A 21,048-nucleotide genomic window follows, 5' to 3' on the forward strand; every position below is an offset into this window, starting at 1 on the left:
CGACAGAAAAGGACATTTAAGTTTCAGTCGTGGGCATTTTTTTTTCACCAGCCTGTATACCTGTTCACGACTTCACGGGTTCACGCACAGAACACGTTCACGTTCTAAAGAACCACTGTGGTGCAAATGACTGACTCCGAAATGTGTGCGATTTGCACCACCATAGTTCTTTACAACATGAACTAAAGTCCATTCCCGTTGGATTCTCCTCTCAAGGTCAAATAATTTAATTTTTTGTCTCTGTAATTATGTTTTGTAAATAGTGACATGCAGCCAACCAACATAATGTGATTCAGCAATGCTCAATCCAACCTGTACGGTGTTTACCTGCATGTCACTATTTACAAAACATATATAATTACAGAGCCAAAAAATTTAATTATTTGACCTTGAGAGGAAAACCAACGTGAATGGACTTTACAGGTATTAATTTGCGAAATTTCTATATCGTATCGTATAAGGTGTGAAATTACCTTTAAAACGTTTGAATAAGTAAAAGAACCAATTGTAAACGATCAAATATTTCATTTAAGCGTATATCAATCAATTATCACTTTTTTTTATAAGAACTGCGGCGACATCTTAATTTGACTAAAGGAACCAAACGCGGTTGTTGTCTGTACTTAACTGACAAATTGCTCTGTGACAAATGACAATCCCCTGCTTAAACGTCAAATAAACTGAATCCTCTTGACATTTTGACAAAACTTTTTGTACTATTGCATGTTTAACACAAAATTATCAATTTGGTTATCGCTTTGGGTGGATTATTGTACATATTTACATAATGGAGTAGTCGGACAATATTTAATAGTGATTCGTCATGAGTGTTATTGATGTTTCACTATTTTGTAGGGATTTATTACATTTTCAAATATCATAAATGATTGATGATGTTCTAGGTGACAAATAATCTTCAATATGTTCAAATTAGAATCATACATTGCACCAATATTGCTTAGTTATGTTGATAAGTACATCAAAAACTTCCGGCTGGAAGACTCTCAGGTGAGACAGTAAATTTGAAGTGATGAAAGTAAAAGTCTATTTCAGGTTTCATTATGGGGCGGTGACGCATCTTTCCATAATTTAGATTTAAGATTAGAAGTGCTTGAACAAGAGTTACAGTCACCTTTTAGTTTTATTTCTGGACATATTCGAGAGCTTTTAATACATGTGCCATGGACCAAATTGACCTCAGAACCAATTACAATCACCATAAACACCATAGGTGAATTTACAAAATTATAAACTTGTAAAAATGTTTGACATGAAATTGTTGTAGAATGTGTTTTAAAACTAAAAGATGCAAATGATGGTGTTGCTTCAGACACATCTCCAACAAGAGATAAACATAAAAAAAGCACCAGCCACAAGTAAATGTTATGTAGGTATATTTTAAAATAACAAAAATGTTTTTGTAGGCAAGAAGTTGAAGCTCCACCTAATTATGTTCAATTACTGATAAATAAAATAGTGAGCAACATTAGGATATTTTGTAATAATCTAATTTTAAAGTATGTAGAAGAAGATATTGTACTTTCTATGAATGTAAAACACTTAAAAGTAGAGTCATGCAATGAAAAATGGGAATCTGCATATTCAGGTTTTACACAATTGATTCCACTTTTTAAAATTTTATCATATCATTGTAGATATTTCACCCACCCAAGTCATAATGAGAAAAGTTATTGATGTTAACGATTTAACAGTATGTTTGGACAAAAGAAATGCTTCAGGAAAAATAGATTTTTACCAAGAACCTATGTTGTACAGGTGTTCCATGACAATGCATTTATTGAGGACCTATCATTCATCAACCTCTAACAAAACGTCTTTAACGCGTCTTGACGTTTATTGCAATAGGTAGAAATGTCTTACTTTTGATTCCTTGACTTTTATTTCGTTTTTGACAGTATGGAGTTTAGTATGACTGAACAACAAGTTCCCATGTTTATACGGCTCCTTGTCTTGTTATCAGCGTTACAACAAAAGCAGTTGAGATCAAATAACGAAGCTCAGGATAATTCATCAGCAACACTTGAAAATAAAGGTTTTTGTCAGTCATTATGTTTACAGTCAGCTTAATTAAAATGTTGCTTAGAAAATGGAAACAATACTGAAACCTGGACAGGGTGGGCGTGGTCATATGTTTCGTCAGTTCTGCCTACCCAATGGGATGAGAATTTAGAAAGTCAACAATTTTTGAATCAGTCAGGGCACATTGTGCAAATCGGATTTTACGTTGACAATGCCTCTCTTACGTTCAAAGTTTCCGAGACTAGTGACAAGGGATATTACAGTCAAAAGAAGATTCGTTATTATCCTCTGCTTACTCTTCAGTTCCAAGGCATTTACTCTGAAATGATTTCCGTTGGTAGAAAGTGGTCTAACGTAACGTTTGGTATTAGCGAAGTACTCCTACTCCCCATCGGATCTTGCAGCTGCTCCTATCCAGAAACTTCAGACGGTTCTTTTCCATATTTGGCGATAGGTATTTTCTGTCATTGTTTCAATAAACTTGTTTCACTTAAACGATTAAAGGTTCTAAATCCTCCAATCACAAGAGCAATTCTCTTTTTGACGCTGAAGCGGTAGAAAACAACGGACAGGGACAATACAGACAATACAATACCAACTGGGATTTTCATATGTTCACCAACACAGAGATGGTCCTTCTGGAACGGAGTCCAGCATTTGCTTGCGATTACGTATACCAGATGGAAATCCCAGAGGACTCGACTAGCGACATTCTTTCAGAACTGGGGAGCAATTTGGAGTACAGGTACAGAAAAAAAATCCACAATTTGATATTGGTTTTTTATTGTTATGTTAAAATCAGTAATATGGCTGAAAAAGGAAATGTGAGGATATACGTTGGTCCTTTGAAGTTTCGTGTCTGTTCGGGCTTTTTCCATCGAACTAGCAGTTTGCAAGTTGCGGCGTCAACTTACGATTACCCCCCGTATTACGTACCGAAGTCTGAACCACTACTGCAAGAGTTGTTGCCACCCTCCGAGGAGGATTTCGACGCCTTAAACGAGTTCATACCGTCTAGAACTGTCAGGATTATGTTGTATGAACCTGTGATAGAATTACAATTCATGGATCATCCATTTTTTGAACCCGTTAAAGGAAATTTGTTCAAAAAGACGAAGGTAGAACCAGTACAGTATCCCACAACTTGTTATTATTATTGATTATTTAAGAAACATTCAACAACAAATGTACCCAACATACAGCTACAAAAGCTCCCCAAAGTCACACTAGAGTGTAAAGTGATCGAAATCAGTATGTTTAATCCGATGTATGTAAACCGTTTGGTACATACAACCTGTCAGCTACCAGAACCACCTCAAAAAATGTTTGAAGCTTGCTTTACTAAATTGGACGTGAACGTTGTGGGGTTCAGCAGTCGTTTAATTTTAAAACAAAACAATTACACTACTCTTATAGTTCCCTTCAACTTGTCTTACCAAAGTAAGAGTATTCTGAGCCCCCAGTATTGGGTTAACGCAGATGTTATGCACAGTGAAGTCAATTTTCACTCGGGTACGTCTTTGACTTTTTGTTTGATGAAGACTAAAATTTTTTTGTAGAAAACTTGACGTTCAATTGTACGAAAGCAAAATTAATTGTTGTCTCCCACCTGATTAATAATATACTTAAAAAAGACACAAACGGACTTAAGAGTCTAAGGTATACGTCCCTTCTCTACGATGCCAGCAAAGACTACGGTAAAAGTTCTTCAAAATAGAAGTTTTTCACTTATTACAGGAATTTTCAGCGATGCCTTACTTAGAACTATACGTGGAGGGCGTCAGATTTAAAAAAGTGTGCACGAGTTCGACGGTTTCGATCGATGTAGCGTTAGAATCCATAAAAGCGTTTATTTTTGAATCCAACGAAAATTTGAGCGGAAAGAATATTACTTCGAGATCTGAGATCCAGCAGGTTTTGTTTCTGTCCGGGCCTGAACCTAAAGCAAACAAAAAACCTGTCAGTAGGTAAGCTGGTTTGTATCGATGTTTGCAAGTATAACAAGGAAAATTAGTTTTTCTGAAGATCTACCTCTCTTCATGGCAACTATACAATACCCTTTGAAACCTGACTTACAAGCGCACCCGTCTCTCGTGATTTTTAACTTGCAAGAAATCAACGTTTGTGTGGATCCACTTGTCTGCAAATGGTTACTGTACCATCCCATTGAAATCGGTGTCCACCGAAAAGACGGTAAGTTTGTTTGTAAAGTTGTTAATAAATGAAAAGTGTCGTTGTAGAACGTCATTACATCAAAAGTCGCAGCTTTTCCGAAGTTTACGGAAGTGCCTCCGAAACTCCCAGACGGAGCGGTGCACAGATAGAGTCAGTTCATAGCAGTTCTGACAGAGACATGTTGTACACGCCTTACCACAAGCTTCCAAAAATCGAAAAAGAAGAGCAAGTTGACGTAAGTGTGTTCACTCGTTACAAAATTGGATCAGTTTAGATATTGCAGTTGCAAGAACAAATTTATGACTTTTTGAAAACGTGGCATCCTGTGTGGAAGAGTATGTTGCTGAGTGGCCACATTTCGCAGTGCATATTGTATTTTCCTATGGCGTCCATATCGGCAGTGGGGTCGCAAGGTAAACACCGTTCAGGTTGTTTTATCATAATGGGAGGCCATGATTTATTTTTTTAACGTTGGACACGTTGTTTGATTTCTGTCACTGACATGTGGACGCATCAAATTGAATCTAGGAGGCCGTGAATTGAATGTAACATGTTGCTGATTTTCCCGCGATGTCTGAGTATTCTTCTATTGCAAGCTAGTAAAACTGACAACAATGCACTAGACATTGCGCTATTGATAACCTCAAACTTAGAAAAACATAACCTAATTGAACAGACAGCTTTACTACCAAATTAAATGCAAAATTTCCCTAGCCTTTCATTATGCCAAAACAACGTGAATGCATTTAAAATATTTTCCGCAAATTTTTCGCCTTCGAACTGTGTGTTTAGGTGTCGAGGAAGCCGTGAAAGAAGCATTAAATAAACAGTTGGTGCCCAACGTTATGGTAATTACATTGCCATTTGCCAATATTCATAGCGCCCAAAAGCAGAACGTTGTGAAATATTTAAAAACTTTGCCGGTCAAGCTTCCAGAAACAATTTGGAGTGTTGGTAAGTACAAGAATTGGTTCAACAGATGTCTAGTTACACTAATTTGGTCACCAGAGAGGTCCAGTTTTCCATGGACGATGTCAATATCAGATTTAAACTGTTACTCTATGGAGCACGGCAAAGAAATTGCGTTTCTGAAGACGGTCGGTATTAGCGCCACTGTCGGTCTCTCGACTAAGTCAGCTATAACTGAGACAAAAACTGCCGCTCCGGACTTCCCAAGTACAGCCGAGGGCAGCTCAATCGGAAGTTTGGGTGTTTATGTCCACATCGACGTCACACCCATTATGATTTCGGTTTCTGAAGCTCAGATGTATCTACTGGCGAGTCTTATCTACGGTTTGAGCGAATTTTTCAACAGTCTAACACCAAAGAAGTCGGTTGAGCCGCAAAAAATACTCGAGTCTCTACCGTCGATAATGACAGTGGCCAGTCCATCTCTGTCCCCAACGGCTAAAGAAAATACTCTTGACAACACCAGCGGTACAATTCCCGGTCCCGAAATCGGCGACAACATAATGAACAACGAAAATGTGAAACTGACTGCGTGGATTCAGTGGACCATCACGAAATTCTCGATAGAATTGCAGTCTTACGAGTCTAATAACACTCAACTGAAGCTGGTCATAGACGTAGAAGATATAGTCAGTTCGCTGGACTACCAGAGTGTTTATTTGAAGATGAAGAGCAAGATCGGTTCGATTTCGATTCAGCACTATAAGCGCACCACCGACAAGAATAAGTGGCAACGCGGTCCGTTTTCTGGAGTGGTGATGCGACTACGTGAAGATGTTCCTGTCGAGAAGAGTCCCGAAGAGAGTGGTTTTATCGGAATCACTATAACTAGGGCGAGCAGCCAACACACTCACAACTTGTGGGGAGCTCTGCAGAAGACGTCAAAACAAGAGAAAAGAACATTGACCCAACCGGTCTCGACGTCGAGATACATCACCGAAATTGTGATCAGTGTTCAGCCTATAGACGTGGTGATCTCGATCAAAACCTTGATGGGGTTCTACTCTATCATAGCCCCTTTTCTCGAGGGCATCGACAAGAGTCGAGACATTGTGGTGCAACCAAAAAAGAAGCCTTCATTTACCAATCAAGCCCTGCCGCTCGCCTACTTGGAATGCCACGAAATCAGGATTATCGTGCCGTCTGTGGAGTTGTCCGGGAGCGGCAACAATCACGACGTGTTCGTCGTCCAAGTCGAAAAGATCAGTCTGAGTCCTGCGGTGGTCAACCCAATTTGTCGCACTCCCATCAGACCCGACATCTACAGACAGGCGGCTCAGGCCAGAGTTTTGACCATTCCCGGGAGTGAACTGGAAGACAGACAGTACCAGTTGGATGTGGCAGGGATGTCAGTCAGTACCACCACCTGGAAAGACCTGGATCAGGTTCTGAACATGCGAGGGAATATTGTCAGGGGGATCAACGAAAATCCGGCGCTGGAATGGAACAATCTGAAGCAGGGGAAGCTGAGTATCGTCCCGATTCTCAATCTCAAACAAGTCGTCGACAAGTAATAAATCGGATTTTGTCCGTACTAATATTAATGTTTTGAGATTGTAGATTTGACATAAGCGTAATCGCTGCTCCGACAATGGTTTACAAGAACGACATAATAATCTGTGGCAGTTCGTTCGAAATTAATTTTGTCTCGGACATTGCCGTATTTTTATCTTTGGACCAGTTGAAATTGGCGTCGGCTTTGTCGAATGAATTGTCGTTTCCTGTGAACAGCGGTTTGGCAAATAATCGGCCGGAGATTACTTACCCATACACGAGATTCGACATTTTCAAGGATGACCTTGAAACTGAGTTGACCGAGTTTTATAAAGATTCGGGAATCGATACGTCTGAGATTAGAAGTGTGTTGTCGTCTAAATCTCAGATTCAGGTACCAAATACAGAAAGTTGTTTTAAAAACGTAATAATCGTTGACGTTGTAGCCGACTAAAGAGGTGCATAAGGCGTCTTCAATACCGCATACTTACTGCGAAGTACCGCTAGAGGTACTGTTTACAGCCGGGAAAATATCTTGTTGCCTGTATCAGTTTTGCGTGACTCAGTCCATTCAGGCAAGCCACAGAGGCAAGAAGACAAAGTATTTGGTCGATGTAAGTATACCAAGGCGATCTTTTTCTATTTTTTTTTCTTGTACGAGTATCTTAAGGAACAACCGGGATTTAGAAAAACCACGACGTATAATCGGCCTGTTTCAAAAGTGTAGTTTGAGTGATCCCCGTAGAGCGCTAGTAAACAGGCGCTTTTTGGGGAAATTATTCATCTTAGGTTTTTGTCACCAAGAATTTTTCTTGTTCAAGTGACATTTTGAATTTGTTGTCAAAAAACTCCCTGTTTTTTGCTGCTTTGCAATTAAATTTGTGATTTCTTTTCTTATTGTTCGTTGTTTTTGTGTTTAGTGTTGTTATTGTTCTTTCTTATATTGCGTATTGATTATTATTTTTAGCGAAGCGTCGTCATCAGCGGAAATTGGCTTTTTCTCGGAAACATTTTCATAATGCATCTTTAATGAAATGAACAGGCCGGTTATAATACAGCAGGTCGTGTTTGTAAGAAAGTAAATGTGTGTTAAGAGTGTAAAAATAATTAAATATAATTTCCGTCAAAAGAAAAGTCAAAATTGCCAAAATAATTTTGTTACAACAAAAAATTTCCATTAAACGATGTCAAAAAAGTGTCAATTTACTTTAGGGAATTTAATTGCCACCGAGGTACTGTCAACAAAATCACTAGATGATGATAGCCAACTCGGTCCCAAAAATGGATTACTCCCTAGAATTCGAACTTTTAGGGAAATAACGTTTTTCATGTTGTGTGTAACTAGAATTTTCAAAAGTTATTTTGAATGCCTAAAGTTGGTTACTTTGAATTGAGAAATTAAATCCAAATAAATATGCCGCCAGTAACTAAAATTGATTGTGAAACGAAAAATCATCTATCACTTAGCGAGAAATTAGTCATTTGCAACTGTTACAATTAATTTGCTGTCTTACATTTTTGGGATGTCTTTTGTTTGTCACCAGAAACCACATAGCCTCCAACCTAACCAAATTTATGGCAACCTAGTAACGAATATCCCTAAATCGTAGGGAGTAATCCATTTTTGACACGAGAGTAATATCTTATCAAATGTTTTTCTATCAATGACTCCTCATTTTTGAACTAGGAAGAAGACAGAAATTACGAAGCATCAGAAGAGGAAAGCGTCGATGAAGCCATTAAAAGTCATAAGAAATACATTCCATTATTATTCGTATTCTTATCTCAGCCGAACGCGTACTCATCTACGCAACAATTCGCGAGCACAACTCACTTGTCGTGTTTCGATTTCGGCATCAAACTGAACGACCCCAAGTGCGGACCCATCTCTTCCATCCCCACAATTCAAGATTTTCCCATCGACTTAATAAACACTCGGTCGGGAAATCCCGATTACATTACGGGAATTCCCCCAGCTTTCTTCACGTTGAAGTACACGAAGGAGCACGGAAAAGCGACAAACTTTTATGTGGAACTTTCTCGACCGACGAGAGTTGCCTGTTCGACGGCCAAGATAACGTCGTTGTTGACTTTGAAGAATAAGATCATTGAGAATTTTCCAGTAGCGGCCAAGGATGCAATGGAGAACAGTAAACCCACAACAAGTTCCAGTTTTAGGCAATTGAAAGAGAGCTTGAAGGGGATCGACATGATACAAGTCAAGACCGATCAACTGGTTCTTGTTGCCGAAACTGAAAATAATTTGGAGGCAAGTTTGGTAATAAACAGGACAAAAAATCGGTTGTTTTTGAGCGATCGGCCAGAGAAAATTCACAGTTTTTCAACTTTTGACTGTCTTACCTTCTCCGTAACTAACAACAACGTAAAGCGACTGCTTTTGAATCCGTGGACTGTTTCTATAGAAGTGAGCGCGTTTTTGGAATCTTGGCAAAACAGCGACAGTGACCCGCAGATTCACGTAGCCGTGGATAGTGAGTGCTTGATGTTAGACGTCAGCCCCGAACAGATAGTCTATTTGGAAAAAATTATAAAAGAACTGTCCGAGTTTGCGTCGTATTTCAGTTCGAACGGCAAAGACGAAAGATTTTACATGAAAATGGCAATTCCAGAGAAGGATCAACACTACAAAGACGACTTAAGAGCCGGAGCTTTCCAGTTTATAGAAGCCAGCAACGGTAACAATGAAGAGTTGCCGTTACCGTACCAGGTTATGTTCTGGAATCACAACGACATCAGTGCGATGGCTTGGCGCTACCCTCAGCCTAGAGCTCTGACAAAAGTACGAATATTTCCTGTCCCTCTTGAAATTTCCATCGACTCAGAGCCCATCCAAGTCACTTGCAATTTGCAGTACTGGTCCGACTACCACTGCGCCTACATCTCCTACGCGCAGTTCAACCTGTCAGAGAGCGAAGTTTGCTACCTCAATTTGCCCAAAAGCGAGCCTCAGCGAGCCGTCGCCTACATATGGAGGGTCGAGCTGACCACTTTGGACTCGAACGGTAAAAAAGTGAACAAGAACCCGATCTCACCGAGGGCACTGGCCGCATGCATGCGCATCGACTCGTACTTCAACAAATCCATAGTGCCGAGCTTGACGATGGTCTTGTACGTGTCAAAATTAGAGTTGTCGCTGATCAGCAGCTTCAACAAGCGAACCTCCGTTCTGCTACCCTCGACCTTGAAACAGTTCTCGTCAGATCAGGCGCTGCCGGAGACCCACTGCTTCTTCAGGCTGAGTTGGAACAATCTCAAGTTGCACTTGGCAAGTTGGGACATGAAGATGTTGTTTTTGGACTTGAGCTGCACGACTAGGTGTTGGGCTCTCGATTATACGTTCCTCACCGAACAAACTCTCTTCGACCAGTTTTCTTTCAAACTGGAGGTCAACCTGGCGAAGAAGCTGTCGTGCAGTTTCGTCTCCAATCCGATTCGCGTGATGTTCGGCCCCACGATCGCCCACACTTTGACTGTCAACTCGCAGTTGTGGGGCCAAAATGTGAAGTCGCTCGATGCCGAAGAAATCGAGTTTGTCGTTTTCACCAGATACGTGGTGTGCAATGACACCAACATCAACTTGCGATTCGGACAAGTCGGAACCGATGAAGACATCTTGTTGCCCAGTCGATGCTTTCATTTGTACTGTTGGAGGTCGCCGAAGTACAAACGTAAACTGAAGGTGGCGTTCGAAGAGAGAGGGTGGCTCTGGTCGAAGCCGTTCAGAATCGACGAGGAAGGCACCCAATTGATTGCAATCAGTCTGGAGAATAATTTAAACGTGATCGTCACCGTGAAGTCGTTGTCGACTACTCAAAAACAAATTATTATCGGTGGTCAGTTCGTGATAGCGAACATGTTGCTCGAACACTTCGAGTTCAAGATCTTGCCCGAATCGAAGGACGACAAGGAAATGAAGAAGGCACCTGTACACGTTTTGGGTGGCAAAACGATAACTCCATCGATGTTTATCGACCACAAGACAAACTACTATTTCCGGTTGAGATTTTTCGGCTTGGAGTCGGCCTGGACCGGAGATATACCGTTGAAAGAACACACCAAAGGAGCGCAACCTTGGCTCGTCAAAGGTTCGCATCTACAAATGTTACTGTAATTTGCTAAATCGCGCTTCATTTGTAGTTCCCCTGCAAGAGCGTGGCCAGTTTTTGAGCATCTGGTGCAGAATCGTGGTGCAAGATTGCCAAAAGGGTAAAAGAATTTTGGCGATGTTGTGGCCCCTATTTATGGTAAAATCTAACTTACCCATGACTTCCAACATCCACATCGAAACTCCCACCCTAAATGTGCACCTCGATTCGACGGTGAAAGGAAAGGGAGAGTTGCAACAGCTCTATTGTCCCGGAACAATCGACCATTCTCATCAGCTCACCTTCAAACTGCAGTAATTGACAAAATGTTTAGTAACAATTAATTTTGAGGAAAATTGTGTTGTAGTGATGGAACATCGATTTCTGACCCCTACATTCCTCTGAACTATAGTTTAGTTGATCAGCAGAAATTTTTCAAGAAAGCGGATAAAGAAAATGTCGACGAGATTATAGACAGCTTGAGAGACTTTGACGTTTCGAAGTGGCCATATTTCGGTGAAGATTTTGAAAATATCGACTGGATAGTAGACGAGCAGCCGCAAACTACCATTCAGGTCCGATACCAAAATGCTTGTCTGTATTCTAGCGCTCTGTCAGTTGAGCTGTTACCGTGGTGCTTGATGGTCAACACTTTCGGTTGTCCCATTTCTTTACTGATGAACGGAACGGAACTGTGCAAGATTCCGCAGTATGGAATCGTGGCGCCACCAAAATTAGACGTGAGTGCGAAAAACCACATTTTCAAAATCTTGAAAGCTTTCTAATCAGGACAACTTCCATCTCGGTATCGACACCGGAAACGGATGGTCTTACTCGCCCCCGCTGCAACTGTCCACGTCCGATTGGAGCCAAACATTTTACATGCCGAAGATTTCTGGAACGTTGCAGCCCGAGGGCAGCGTCAAGACCGCTGTCAGATGCGGTTCAGACGTAAGACACTCCGTCAGTTTTTCTCTTTTGCATAATTTGTTTTAAGGTTGCGATGGTGTCCATAACGAGTCAACTATCAGATCAGATCAGACTGCTGAAAGTGTCGTCGACCCACGTCTTCAGCAATTACATGCTGAATCAGATTCAAGTGGTGTGTTTCGCGGTCCCCGAAGGCGACAAGACCTACGAAGTGCCGTCCAATGTGGAAAAACTGTCGTTCTCTGTCGCACCACAGTTGGACAAAACTAATTCGGGGATTTCCGTCATACGCTGGTACGCTCTGGCTTCGGAAAACGCCGACGCCAACACAAATTACGCTTTTTACATATCGTTCTGTTTCCAAAACGAGTTCGGTTGGTCTTGTCCGGTGAGGGTCGACGATAACGTTTCGAGAAGGAGTCTGTCGGTAACGTCAGCCGGGAAGAAATCTGTAAGTGAGTGTGATGCTCCACTACCGATACTACTCCTTTTTCAAATCAGATTCCTCTGGTGTTGACGTCGCAAGAACGCAAGGGTCAGACTTTTTTGTCTCTGTTCCACGACGAGTGCCCCCAAACCTTGATAGAAAACAAAGGTTCGGTCACTTTGTACTGTGCCCAAGCCATCAACGACAGCGGATTGGTCATGCAAGAATCGGGACATTTCAATTGGTTCACCAAACTGGAGTGCGGCACCAGCGTCTACTACACCATGCCTTTCGTTTCCGAGAAGTTTCCAGAGTTGCCACAAATCTGCTTCAGTGAGAAAATTGTTTTTGCCGTTGAAGCTTCCAAAGGTGACGATTTCGAGTGGTCAGCTCCTGTCAGTATAATCAACGACTGCGAACAATTCGTCAAGATACCAAAATTCGGCGATGTTAAACTTGTGGTGAAGGTGACAACGTACACCACACTGTTAACTGTAGAGTCTGTGAGTGAGGTTGAGATCAGCGCCATTGACATAAGAGGACGTCTGTCACGACACGAAATGGAGACAGTCCTCAGCAAGAATTCCCCCAGCGAAAGTCGTCACTCCAAAGTAATGTTAAAGAGTGACTTAAGTCGTTTTGTTAATGCTGAGTTCCAGGATATCGGCATCGAGAATTTTCCTGCTACCGGTTCAAACACTTTGCGTGACAATTTTTCCAAATCGTCATTGTACAAGTCGTTATTTACGCCAACTATACCGACCAAGAATGAATGGGAACTGATCGAGATGTTTGCGTATGTGAAGTCTTTCAGCGTTACGTTTTTAGCTGATCACGACGATGAGTTAGAGAAGCAAGGAGTTGCCAGTTTTACATTTGATGACATAGCGTTTGAAACTTGTCAAACCGAGGTTTTGCGTCACTCTTTCTGTGATTATTTATTTTAATGTACTAATTTTAGGATTTTAAAGTGTCACTGTTTATACTGGACTTGCAGTTCGACAATGAACTCTATTCCAAAGAATCGTATGACTTTCCTGTGGTCTTGGTAAGTCAAGATGTTAAGTCGAAAAGTGTTACCAATGTGTTAGAGAAATCGGCTAAAGAGTTGATAAGAAGCGTCAAGGATGATGCGTTGTTGGTTTTGGACTTGGTAATGGAAACGTGGATAGATAGTCTGCGAAAGAAGAATGTCACGGGGGTCAAAGAGGTCAAGATTAAACTAAATCCTCTGTCGTTTTACGTGGAGGACTTGTACATAAACAAACTCGTGGATTACTTCAACAACTTGTTCCCGATGAAATTGGCAGTTTGGTCAAAATACGACACCAAAGCTGCAGGTTCTAAGACCGTGTCAGTCAAGGTCCCCGAAATAGTCTTCTGGCAATCTTCGGTGATGGCCAAACCGTTGAGTTTAAAGAACATCACAGTCGAGCCTTTGTCGCTTCTTTTATCCGTCCATTGCTCTCTAAAAATGTACATAGCTCTAGATCAATCGCCTCTACAATTTGGACGATTCGAGCGCCGCCGACTTTTAACAACCCCTTACAGGTACCACCAGTCATATTTTAATACGTTTTGTTCCAAAAACGGTTTCAGACTGGGACACGCCATGACAATGCATTATCTCTCCGGCGCCATTTTTGGAGCTGGCTGGGTTGTCAGTTCGTTGGAACTTCTCGGAAGTCCGAGCGGTCTGGCTAGAGCCATGGGCACCGGCCTACGCGACTTCATCAACTTGCCCTACAGAGGCCTGATTCAGGGACCCTGGGCTTTTGTGACGGGAGTCACTCACGGTTCTGCGTCGCTCATGAAGCACGTGACCGCTGGTACGTTGCAGTCTGTGACGAAACTGGCGTCGAGTGTTGCCAGAAATCTGGATAGACTCACCCTGGACGAAGAACACTTGAAGCGGACGGAGGAGCAGAGGAGGCAGAAGCCTCAAGGAGTTACCCAAGGATTCATGCTGGTATGCGACATGATCTTGTCATCCACGGTTACTACAGATTATTTCAGGGTTTAACAGGTTTGGGTATTAGTCTGTTGGGGGCTGTGGGAGGCATCGCTCATCACCCCCTTCAATCCATAATGGCCGACGGGGCATCGCCTCGTTCTCTAGCTGCTGGCGTAGGCTTGGGACTCGTGGGTGTTATCACAAAACCTCTGAGTGGAGCTGCGGAACTGGTGGCCCTGACAGGACAAGGTTTATTGCAAGGCGCGGGTTGGAACCCCTTGCCGCAACCCAGAAACGATGCTGTCCAAAATCTGGTCGACTCAAATTCGGCGTTGAAGTACGAGTGGAAGTTGTTAAATTCCATTTCTTACAAAAACGTGTTGTACGCCACCGAAGCGACGACTTTCAGCGACACCGACTTCAAGGGAATTGGGCTAATTTTGACGAGTGATGCACTGATTATTGTCAACATAGACGACGATATCGTTAAAAGAATTATCAGTTTATCACAGGTGCAAGCTATCGCGAGTGACCACGACCCTACGTATTTGTCTTTCAGGATAACAAAGAAAACCGAAGAGGAGTGTGTGGTGGAGATGGACCCCGCGTGTAGAGCTCGTGTTGCTGACTATGTCAGAAGTACAGCTAGTTTGTTACAACTTCCCGGAGAAGTGACTCACGATCATTCCGAAATGAGTGCAACGCATTTACACGATGACAACGAACAGATTAATTGTTACGTGAATCCCCAAAATAGGAACTATTTTGTTTGTCTGTTGTCATTGGCTAGACATATGAACACTAATTATAGTTTTCCCGTGTTATAAAATTTTAAAATGTGAAATCGTTGCATTGCTGTAAAGATTAAAGTTGTAATAATTTTTTATGTGATTGTTACAGGTGTTGAACAAAAGAAATAATTATGCAGTTGTTTATTATTTAGGAAATTTACACCTCTGAGGTTGGAGGCAGAGAGCCTACAAAGAGCCCTTAGTTTAGTTTTACCACCTTTACAACAAAAATTACGATTTGAAAACATGGAAGTTGCTAAAAGCAGTGAAGCAGTGTCTTCACTGTATTCAAACGTTTAAAGTAATACATAACGATTTTACTTCTTTAAATATTGGTTATGAAAATAACAACTTGCTCTTGTACGGTATTTTTTTTCTGGTTTGTATTCGCACAATGCACATTGTCAATATTTTGTGATTATACAATATTTTTACTTTACTTTAAATATCCGTTATGAAAATAATTAATAACACCTCTTCTACTCTATTCGTTGTGTATAATCACAAGACTTTGTGATTTACGTATTTGTTTTTATTCTGTTCTACAAATTTGTTTGTAGATATTCAAGATTTTTAGAAAAACGAGGAAAATGCTTAAAGAAAAAACCTTTACATTTTTGCGGAGGTTCTGAGAAATGCAGATTTTACACTCCATCTTGCAGTGCTAGTAATTTATCATATTTACACTAAGGCTAAACTAATTTGTTGTTATTATATGGGTTTACTTATACATAGAATTGCTTACCCAGTAGTCCAGTCAGAATATTATTTGCAGTAAACATAATCATCCGTCCTCGATACTTCTTATCCCGATAAATTGTCCTACCAAGACAATAAATGACTAATAGTCCAACTATTTTTTGGAAACAAGTAATTTGAAGAAAATCTAATGATAAATTATACCTAATGTCCCCTAAAAAATGGTCCCTTCAAAAACTTATACCGGTGGTGTAGGTCACCAGTGTTTAGTAGGGGAAGTCGGGAACGAAGACCACATGGTTGGTTTAACAAAACTGATTTATTTACACCATAATAACGGGTTTTATTTTCAGCGGTTAAGTAAACTGGTTTCAAGCGAGCGCATTTTTTATGCTAGTGGTCCTAATTAAATTAAATTTTATGCCCAGGATTCGATTCGAGAAAAAGTATAATTCGCATCAAGGTTATCACCTTATTTTGGAAAGAACTGGTTCAAATTAGAGCTTAGAATAAAAATTATAATAATATCTTTAGAACTATCGGTCACATTTTTATTTTGTAGACAAATAGCGACGATTGCCGTAGTTAAATTTTTGTGAAATTCTAGTTTTATTTTCATTCGGCGTATTAAATGAAAAACAAAAACAAATGTATTTGTTGAATGTAGTAAGTATATAAATGGGGTTCCTTTAAAGAGAGTGCAAAATTTTAAGAACTTTCGAATTTCCTAAAACGATTGGTTACGTACGTATGGTTAATGCGTTCCCTAATGTATTTAAAGAATAGTGGAACTATTATCTCGTGGTACTTACTGTATAAGGGCTTAAATTAGCACTAATGAGTAACCATTTGTTCTATTAAATTTTACCTACTTATCATCCCTTCCACATGTTGCTTGCGCCTTCTCTAATAAGTAAACTTTAATTTTTACCAGAACTTCTGTTTTCTGTTAATCGTCCTGTAGTGCAGATGTGCGGGTTCGATTATTATCGGTTTTACTGAAAAATAATGAAACGTTTTGAGTGACTGGTTTTGAAAATAGTAAAACCGCGGGCGGATTGTAATCTATCACGATGCAACCAGAACCAAAGCCGGGACTTAATTCGTGTAGGGTTGGTACTTGCTCTGAAACTAAAGATTGTATTCATTGCAAAATGGCGAATGTTCGTGACAGTGATACGTCTTTGTGGTTACACAATAAACTCGGAATTTCAAATGATTCCTGGACGGGCGGCTCGATATGTTCACAATTGAATGCAGAAGTGTTGAGAAACATCAAAGACTGCTTTCCCGATCTTCAGACTCAAGTGAAATTGAAACTATTATTAAGTTTTTTTCACATCCCGCGCAGGAATCTCGAAGAAGTATGTTTACATAATAAAACTTGTTGTTGTAACAAATTTCCGTTAATAATACCCCGATTTGAAATAAAATAGCATCCTACTGACACTAACTCGAACTTACCTCGTTTGAGGTTATGCTACATTTTGCTCACCTTGCATTCTTTCAGTGGAAACTAGAACTAGAACAAATTCTAGACGTTGCCGTGGCCGATTCAGAATTGTGGGTTTCGATGTTGGCTGAAGCTTTAAAAACGTATCCGACCACGGGATCGCTAAATACGGAAATATCAGATCTAGATGAAGTGAGACCTATATTCACAGATTTGGTATCGGATCTCCGCAAACTTGTTCGCAAACAAGCTGAGAATATTATGTTGCCAATGGAGTGTCATTATTTGAATAAGTCTGCCCTAGTTTCAGTTGTAAGTTATGACAGACATAAAAATGTCATTTGGGTAATTAATTTATGTTAGGTTGGCCATAAACCTGAGCCTACTAAACACTTCACCATAAAAAAGAAACAAAAATCAGCCATTCTGCGAGCTGATTTGTTACAAAAATCTTCAGACGCAGCCTCTAATCTTAAAAAGTCGTCGGCACCTGTAATTCCGACGAGAGCTCGAGGGATGCCCAAAAAAATGTCTGATACAAGTAATTATAAGTTATTGTTGTTTTAAATTTTTTGAACCGTTGCTATTCTAGCGCCTTTGAAAGGGATTCCAAGTAAACTACCCACATCTGGGTTTAGGTCAGGAATTCATAACAATAGTATAAATAATAGGCCCCCCTTGGCAAGACTGCCGGCAGGTAGAAAAGAGGGTGGTGTGAAGTTGTTAGATATTGCAGATCAACCTTTAGGGTATGCACAAGCGAAAAAGAGGAAAAAGATGCAAGGTATTGATTATTTTTTCTATTATGTTTGTTCACGGATAAAATTTTCCAATTCAATAGAAATGGAGGAAGCCAAGAAGAACACCGAAAGTGCAGCTCTACAGAGTCCCCCGCCTGTCACAGGAACTACTCCAGACTATGCTGCTGGCTTAAGTTCAACTCCTGCATATGCCCCACCTACCCCACAACCTATACTCACACCAACCAGTGAGTGTACATCAAATATTTGTTGTTTGTTAATTTGGCATTTGTTTGTTTACTTCCAATTTATTTTGTTTAACCAACTTAAACAATGTCCTTTTTGAGTCTAATTTATAAGATTACGGATATTGGAATTCTTAGTTGTTAACCGAGTTGCGTTTTATTATTCTTTTTTAATTGCTGTCGGTGTCACGTACTCTTAAACTTTTATTCCAACAGCGTCTTCCATTTTGACAGTTACTCAGGCGACTCCGACGGTTGTCTCGACAGCTACCACAACCCAAGTCACAACTCCTACAACGGTAAAACTGGCAACAGCGGTAACAACACAGTTGACAGCAGTGGCAGCAATGCGTCCCGTACCTCCCCTGTTGGCGACAACGCCGACAGGTCAGCGTACGATTTTAACGGACCAATCTGTGAAGACCATCGGACAAGTGTCCAACATAGCGATAGCGCAGAGAACTGCACAACCGACTCCTACCGTAACTCACATCAGAATACAACCGCAGACCACCTCGAACGCGTTACAGAGAAGAGGTCTCGCGTTAACCGTGAGTCGACGCAAAATTCCGTAAATCGCTTTGCTAAGTTTTGTTTGCAGAGGGAACAAATGTTGGAAGCTCAGGATATGTTCCGTACCGCGAACAAAGTGACGAGACCCGAGAAGGCGTTGATTTTAGGATTCATGGCAGGATCAAGGGATAATCCCTGTCCCCATTTAGGAAATATAGTCACTATAAAGTTGTCAGAAGATCAAGAAAATGTCTTGCAGCCTGACGACACTTATCTGACGATGATGGCGGAAACGCATTTCCAGATGAATTACAATAATGGAGAGTGGAAGAGGATTAAGAAGTACAAACATATTGAAAATGTTGTTGAACAACTGCCTCAGAATGCTCCCACTCCCACTGTCATAGGTAATTAAGTGCTAACGTGAGATTGTTATGTATTAAGTAAGTATATTAATTCTAATTTTTATTATGTATTCATTCACGAGAAGTAAATATTTATTTACAGTTTGTATATTATAAAATCGAATTGACTTTTTGTCCGCTTGTTATGAACCGAACGTTGAGTTTGTTGTACATATTTTTTGTATATATTGTATATAGTATAGAAAATAAACCACTAAACACAAATACACACTTGTTATTTTAATGTCAGTTCTATAAAAAAATATTCTGATTTACTGTTCACTGTTCAGTTAAGATTGCTGAATAAAGCTCGGAAATAAATTCAAAAGGTCAGGATGTTACACGGCACTCCATTAACTTTAACCTGAAAACTATAATAAATTTAACTTAATATATGTGATCCATTTCACGTTCCCATTACTAAAACTATGCATAAATAAGACAAGTCACTTCACATGCGAAGTGACTCTCGTCCCATTGGATCAGCTCGACACATTTGAAAACACTGGTGTCCCATGTGACTGCCAACGGAGTGAACACGTAATTACGTTCGTCTAGCGGTGCCCCCAACTTTCGTCCATTAGCGTGTAGATGAGAGAATTTAAAGGGGAATGAGTTTGCGAAACATTATGTACAAGTCGTGCCGTTTTTTCCGGAAATTATTTACGAAAGCACGAACATGAAGTGCGAACAATTAAAAATGCCGCTGCCTCTTGAGACGATGGCGGTGAGTTTAGACTTACAAACTGTCACTTGGGGGTAGTTGACGCAGGGCAGGTGTAAATTGTCACATTTTATCGTCCACAAATGGGACATAATTTTTAATAATTGCAGCGATATTATGAGTCCGACAAGTCGTTATCGTTAGAATTTAAAGAATGGTCGATGGGTCTGGTAAGCGGGTTGTGATGAAAAGAAAGATTCGACGGTTGATGAAAGATGTTGATTATTTTGGCGTCAGCAAAAAATTTTGGTAGTGTGATGTGATTTAAAAAATGTTCAAAATGAACAACTCGTCGAACGATGTAAAGGAACTCAACAAATATAAAGAAGGTACCTCCTCCAAAGCAGTCTGCAATATCAGCATAGGTGATGATTGATGAAAATTGAGCATATCAAAAGGGTGGGGCTGGGGGATGTTTTCCATAAACTCTAATTCACTCCGCATGGAGGTCGTCTGCTGGCGAATACACGAGGGTACCCGAATAAGGGACTCTTGGGGATTCCAGCAGAGGCCTTTGGGTTTGGCGAACCCACGGATACCCGAGCTAGCGCACCAGTGTTGAGTCGATGATGACTCAAACTGGGTGGATTTAGGTCCCATCTATCGACTTACTGGTATATACCACGATTGGGTGGGAACTCGTGGTACTGGACATAGACAAATGCCTAAGAACGTCGGGATGTTTAGCTAGAAGCTGATTAGCGTAGTACGTAATTGAATTCGATATTTTATATCCCTTCAGGATACGATGCCCATCATAATGGTCGTTAGTTTCAGATGGGGCTGAAGGAAATAAAACGAAAACCAGGTTCTAAGCGAGTTGAAGCGGTCTAGAAAAAAAACTTTTTTTTTTTTTAAATTTGGACCTGTTTCTTTGGGAAACCATCGAAACCATGCACAGTTAGTGAAGAATGGTGCATGAAAATATCTCTCTCAAAAGTGAAAACTATAGTTTACGGCGTCATAAAAGTGAGATGTTTTTGGACCACCGACAACACTTCATCTCACTGCTCAACAAATAAGACATTTTTTGGATATCTCGGACGTAATAACATACAGAGTGAAATCGAAATAGGTACATCACAATATTAAAACACTAGGATCTTGAGACAAATTGTAAAAATTACGTGCATTCAGTTTTGCGCCATACAGCCTGTAATCAAAATACACTGAAATATTTAAATACGTAAGTACTGAATACATACTCCCACATCAATGAAAAAATATGCGTTTTTTGAAAAACGTAAGGATACGTGAACAAATGGCGTGGCAATTTCCTAGTTGAAATCACAAAAGCAATAGTAAAGAAAAATCGAACTCTCGCTTTTTACACGCTTCATGCACTTTTTGTATGACAAAAAAGCATCTTTTTTATCGGAGATCG

The 21,048-nt window shown here is 40.4% G+C and overlaps 2 protein-coding genes across 4 annotated transcripts; both read left to right on the forward strand.

Moving 5' to 3' along the window:
* Positions 1-651: 651 nt before the first annotated feature.
* Vps13B (vacuolar protein sorting 13B) lies at positions 652-15,018 on the forward strand. Its single transcript, XM_069043523.1, has 30 exons — positions 652-851; positions 903-1,008; positions 1,054-1,231; positions 1,286-1,376; positions 1,425-1,606; positions 1,656-1,866; positions 1,917-2,053; positions 2,105-2,494; positions 2,545-2,785; positions 2,843-3,158; positions 3,210-3,552; positions 3,600-3,737; positions 3,788-4,007; positions 4,055-4,233; positions 4,281-4,450; positions 4,499-4,628; positions 5,008-5,169; positions 5,224-6,694; positions 6,745-7,072; positions 7,125-7,292; positions 8,366-10,784; positions 10,837-11,098; positions 11,152-11,524; positions 11,574-11,735; positions 11,782-12,165; positions 12,216-12,752; positions 12,801-13,052; positions 13,103-13,692; positions 13,741-14,110; positions 14,158-15,018. Exons 2-30 carry the CDS (start codon positions 922-924, stop codon positions 14,920-14,922), a joined length of 11,256 nt encoding a protein of 3,751 aa, XP_068899624.1. The 5' UTR covers positions 652-851; positions 903-921; the 3' UTR covers positions 14,923-15,018.
* Positions 15,019-16,713: 1,695 nt separating this feature from the next.
* Positions 16,714-19,165, forward strand: Nelf-A (Negative elongation factor A). 3 transcript variants are annotated; one of them, XM_069043526.1, is made up of 7 exons: positions 16,714-16,949; positions 17,096-17,350; positions 17,402-17,579; positions 17,631-17,822; positions 17,880-18,026; positions 18,258-18,574; positions 18,625-19,165. In XM_069043526.1, exons 1-7 carry the CDS (start codon positions 16,740-16,742, stop codon positions 18,949-18,951), a joined length of 1,626 nt encoding a protein of 541 aa, XP_068899627.1. In that variant the 5' UTR covers positions 16,714-16,739; the 3' UTR covers positions 18,952-19,165. The 3 variants fall into 3 exon arrangements, with proteins under 3 accessions (XP_068899627.1, XP_068899625.1, XP_068899626.1); XM_069043524.1 differs by having other exon boundaries at positions 16,715-16,949; positions 18,240-18,574; XM_069043525.1 differs by having other exon boundaries at positions 16,715-16,949; positions 17,643-17,822; positions 18,240-18,574.
* The last annotated feature ends 1,883 nt before the right edge of the window (positions 19,166-21,048 follow it).

Source organism: Tenebrio molitor, chromosome 3, assembly GCF_963966145.1.
Source record: "Tenebrio molitor chromosome 3, icTenMoli1.1, whole genome shotgun sequence".
NCBI lineage: Eukaryota > Metazoa > Arthropoda > Insecta > Coleoptera > Tenebrionidae > Tenebrio > Tenebrio molitor.

What these genes read in the sequence shown, in the direction of transcription:
- Vps13B (XM_069043523.1), top strand. Translation starts at nt 922, where the DNA reads ATGTTCAAATTAGAATCATACATTGCACCAATATTGCTTAGTTATGTT. An exon ending in AAAAAAAGCACCAGCCACAA is followed by an intron (nt 1,377 to 1,424) that starts GTAAATGTTATG and finishes ATGTTTTTGTAG; the next exon opens with GCAAGAAGTTGAAGCTCCAC. An exon ending in CGATGCCAGCAAAGACTACG is followed by an intron (nt 3,738 to 3,787) that starts GTAAAAGTTCTT and finishes AGGAATTTTCAG; the next exon opens with CGATGCCTTACTTAGAACTA.
- Nelf-A (XM_069043524.1), top strand. Translation starts at nt 16,740, where the DNA reads ATGGCGAATGTTCGTGACAGTGATACGTCTTTGTGGTTACACAATAAA. An exon ending in CAAAAAAATGTCTGATACAA is followed by an intron (nt 17,580 to 17,630) that starts GTAATTATAAGT and finishes TTGCTATTCTAG; the next exon opens with CGCCTTTGAAAGGGATTCCA. An exon ending in GAAGAGGTCTCGCGTTAACC is followed by an intron (nt 18,575 to 18,624) that starts GTGAGTCGACGC and finishes TTTTGTTTGCAG; the next exon opens with AGGGAACAAATGTTGGAAGC.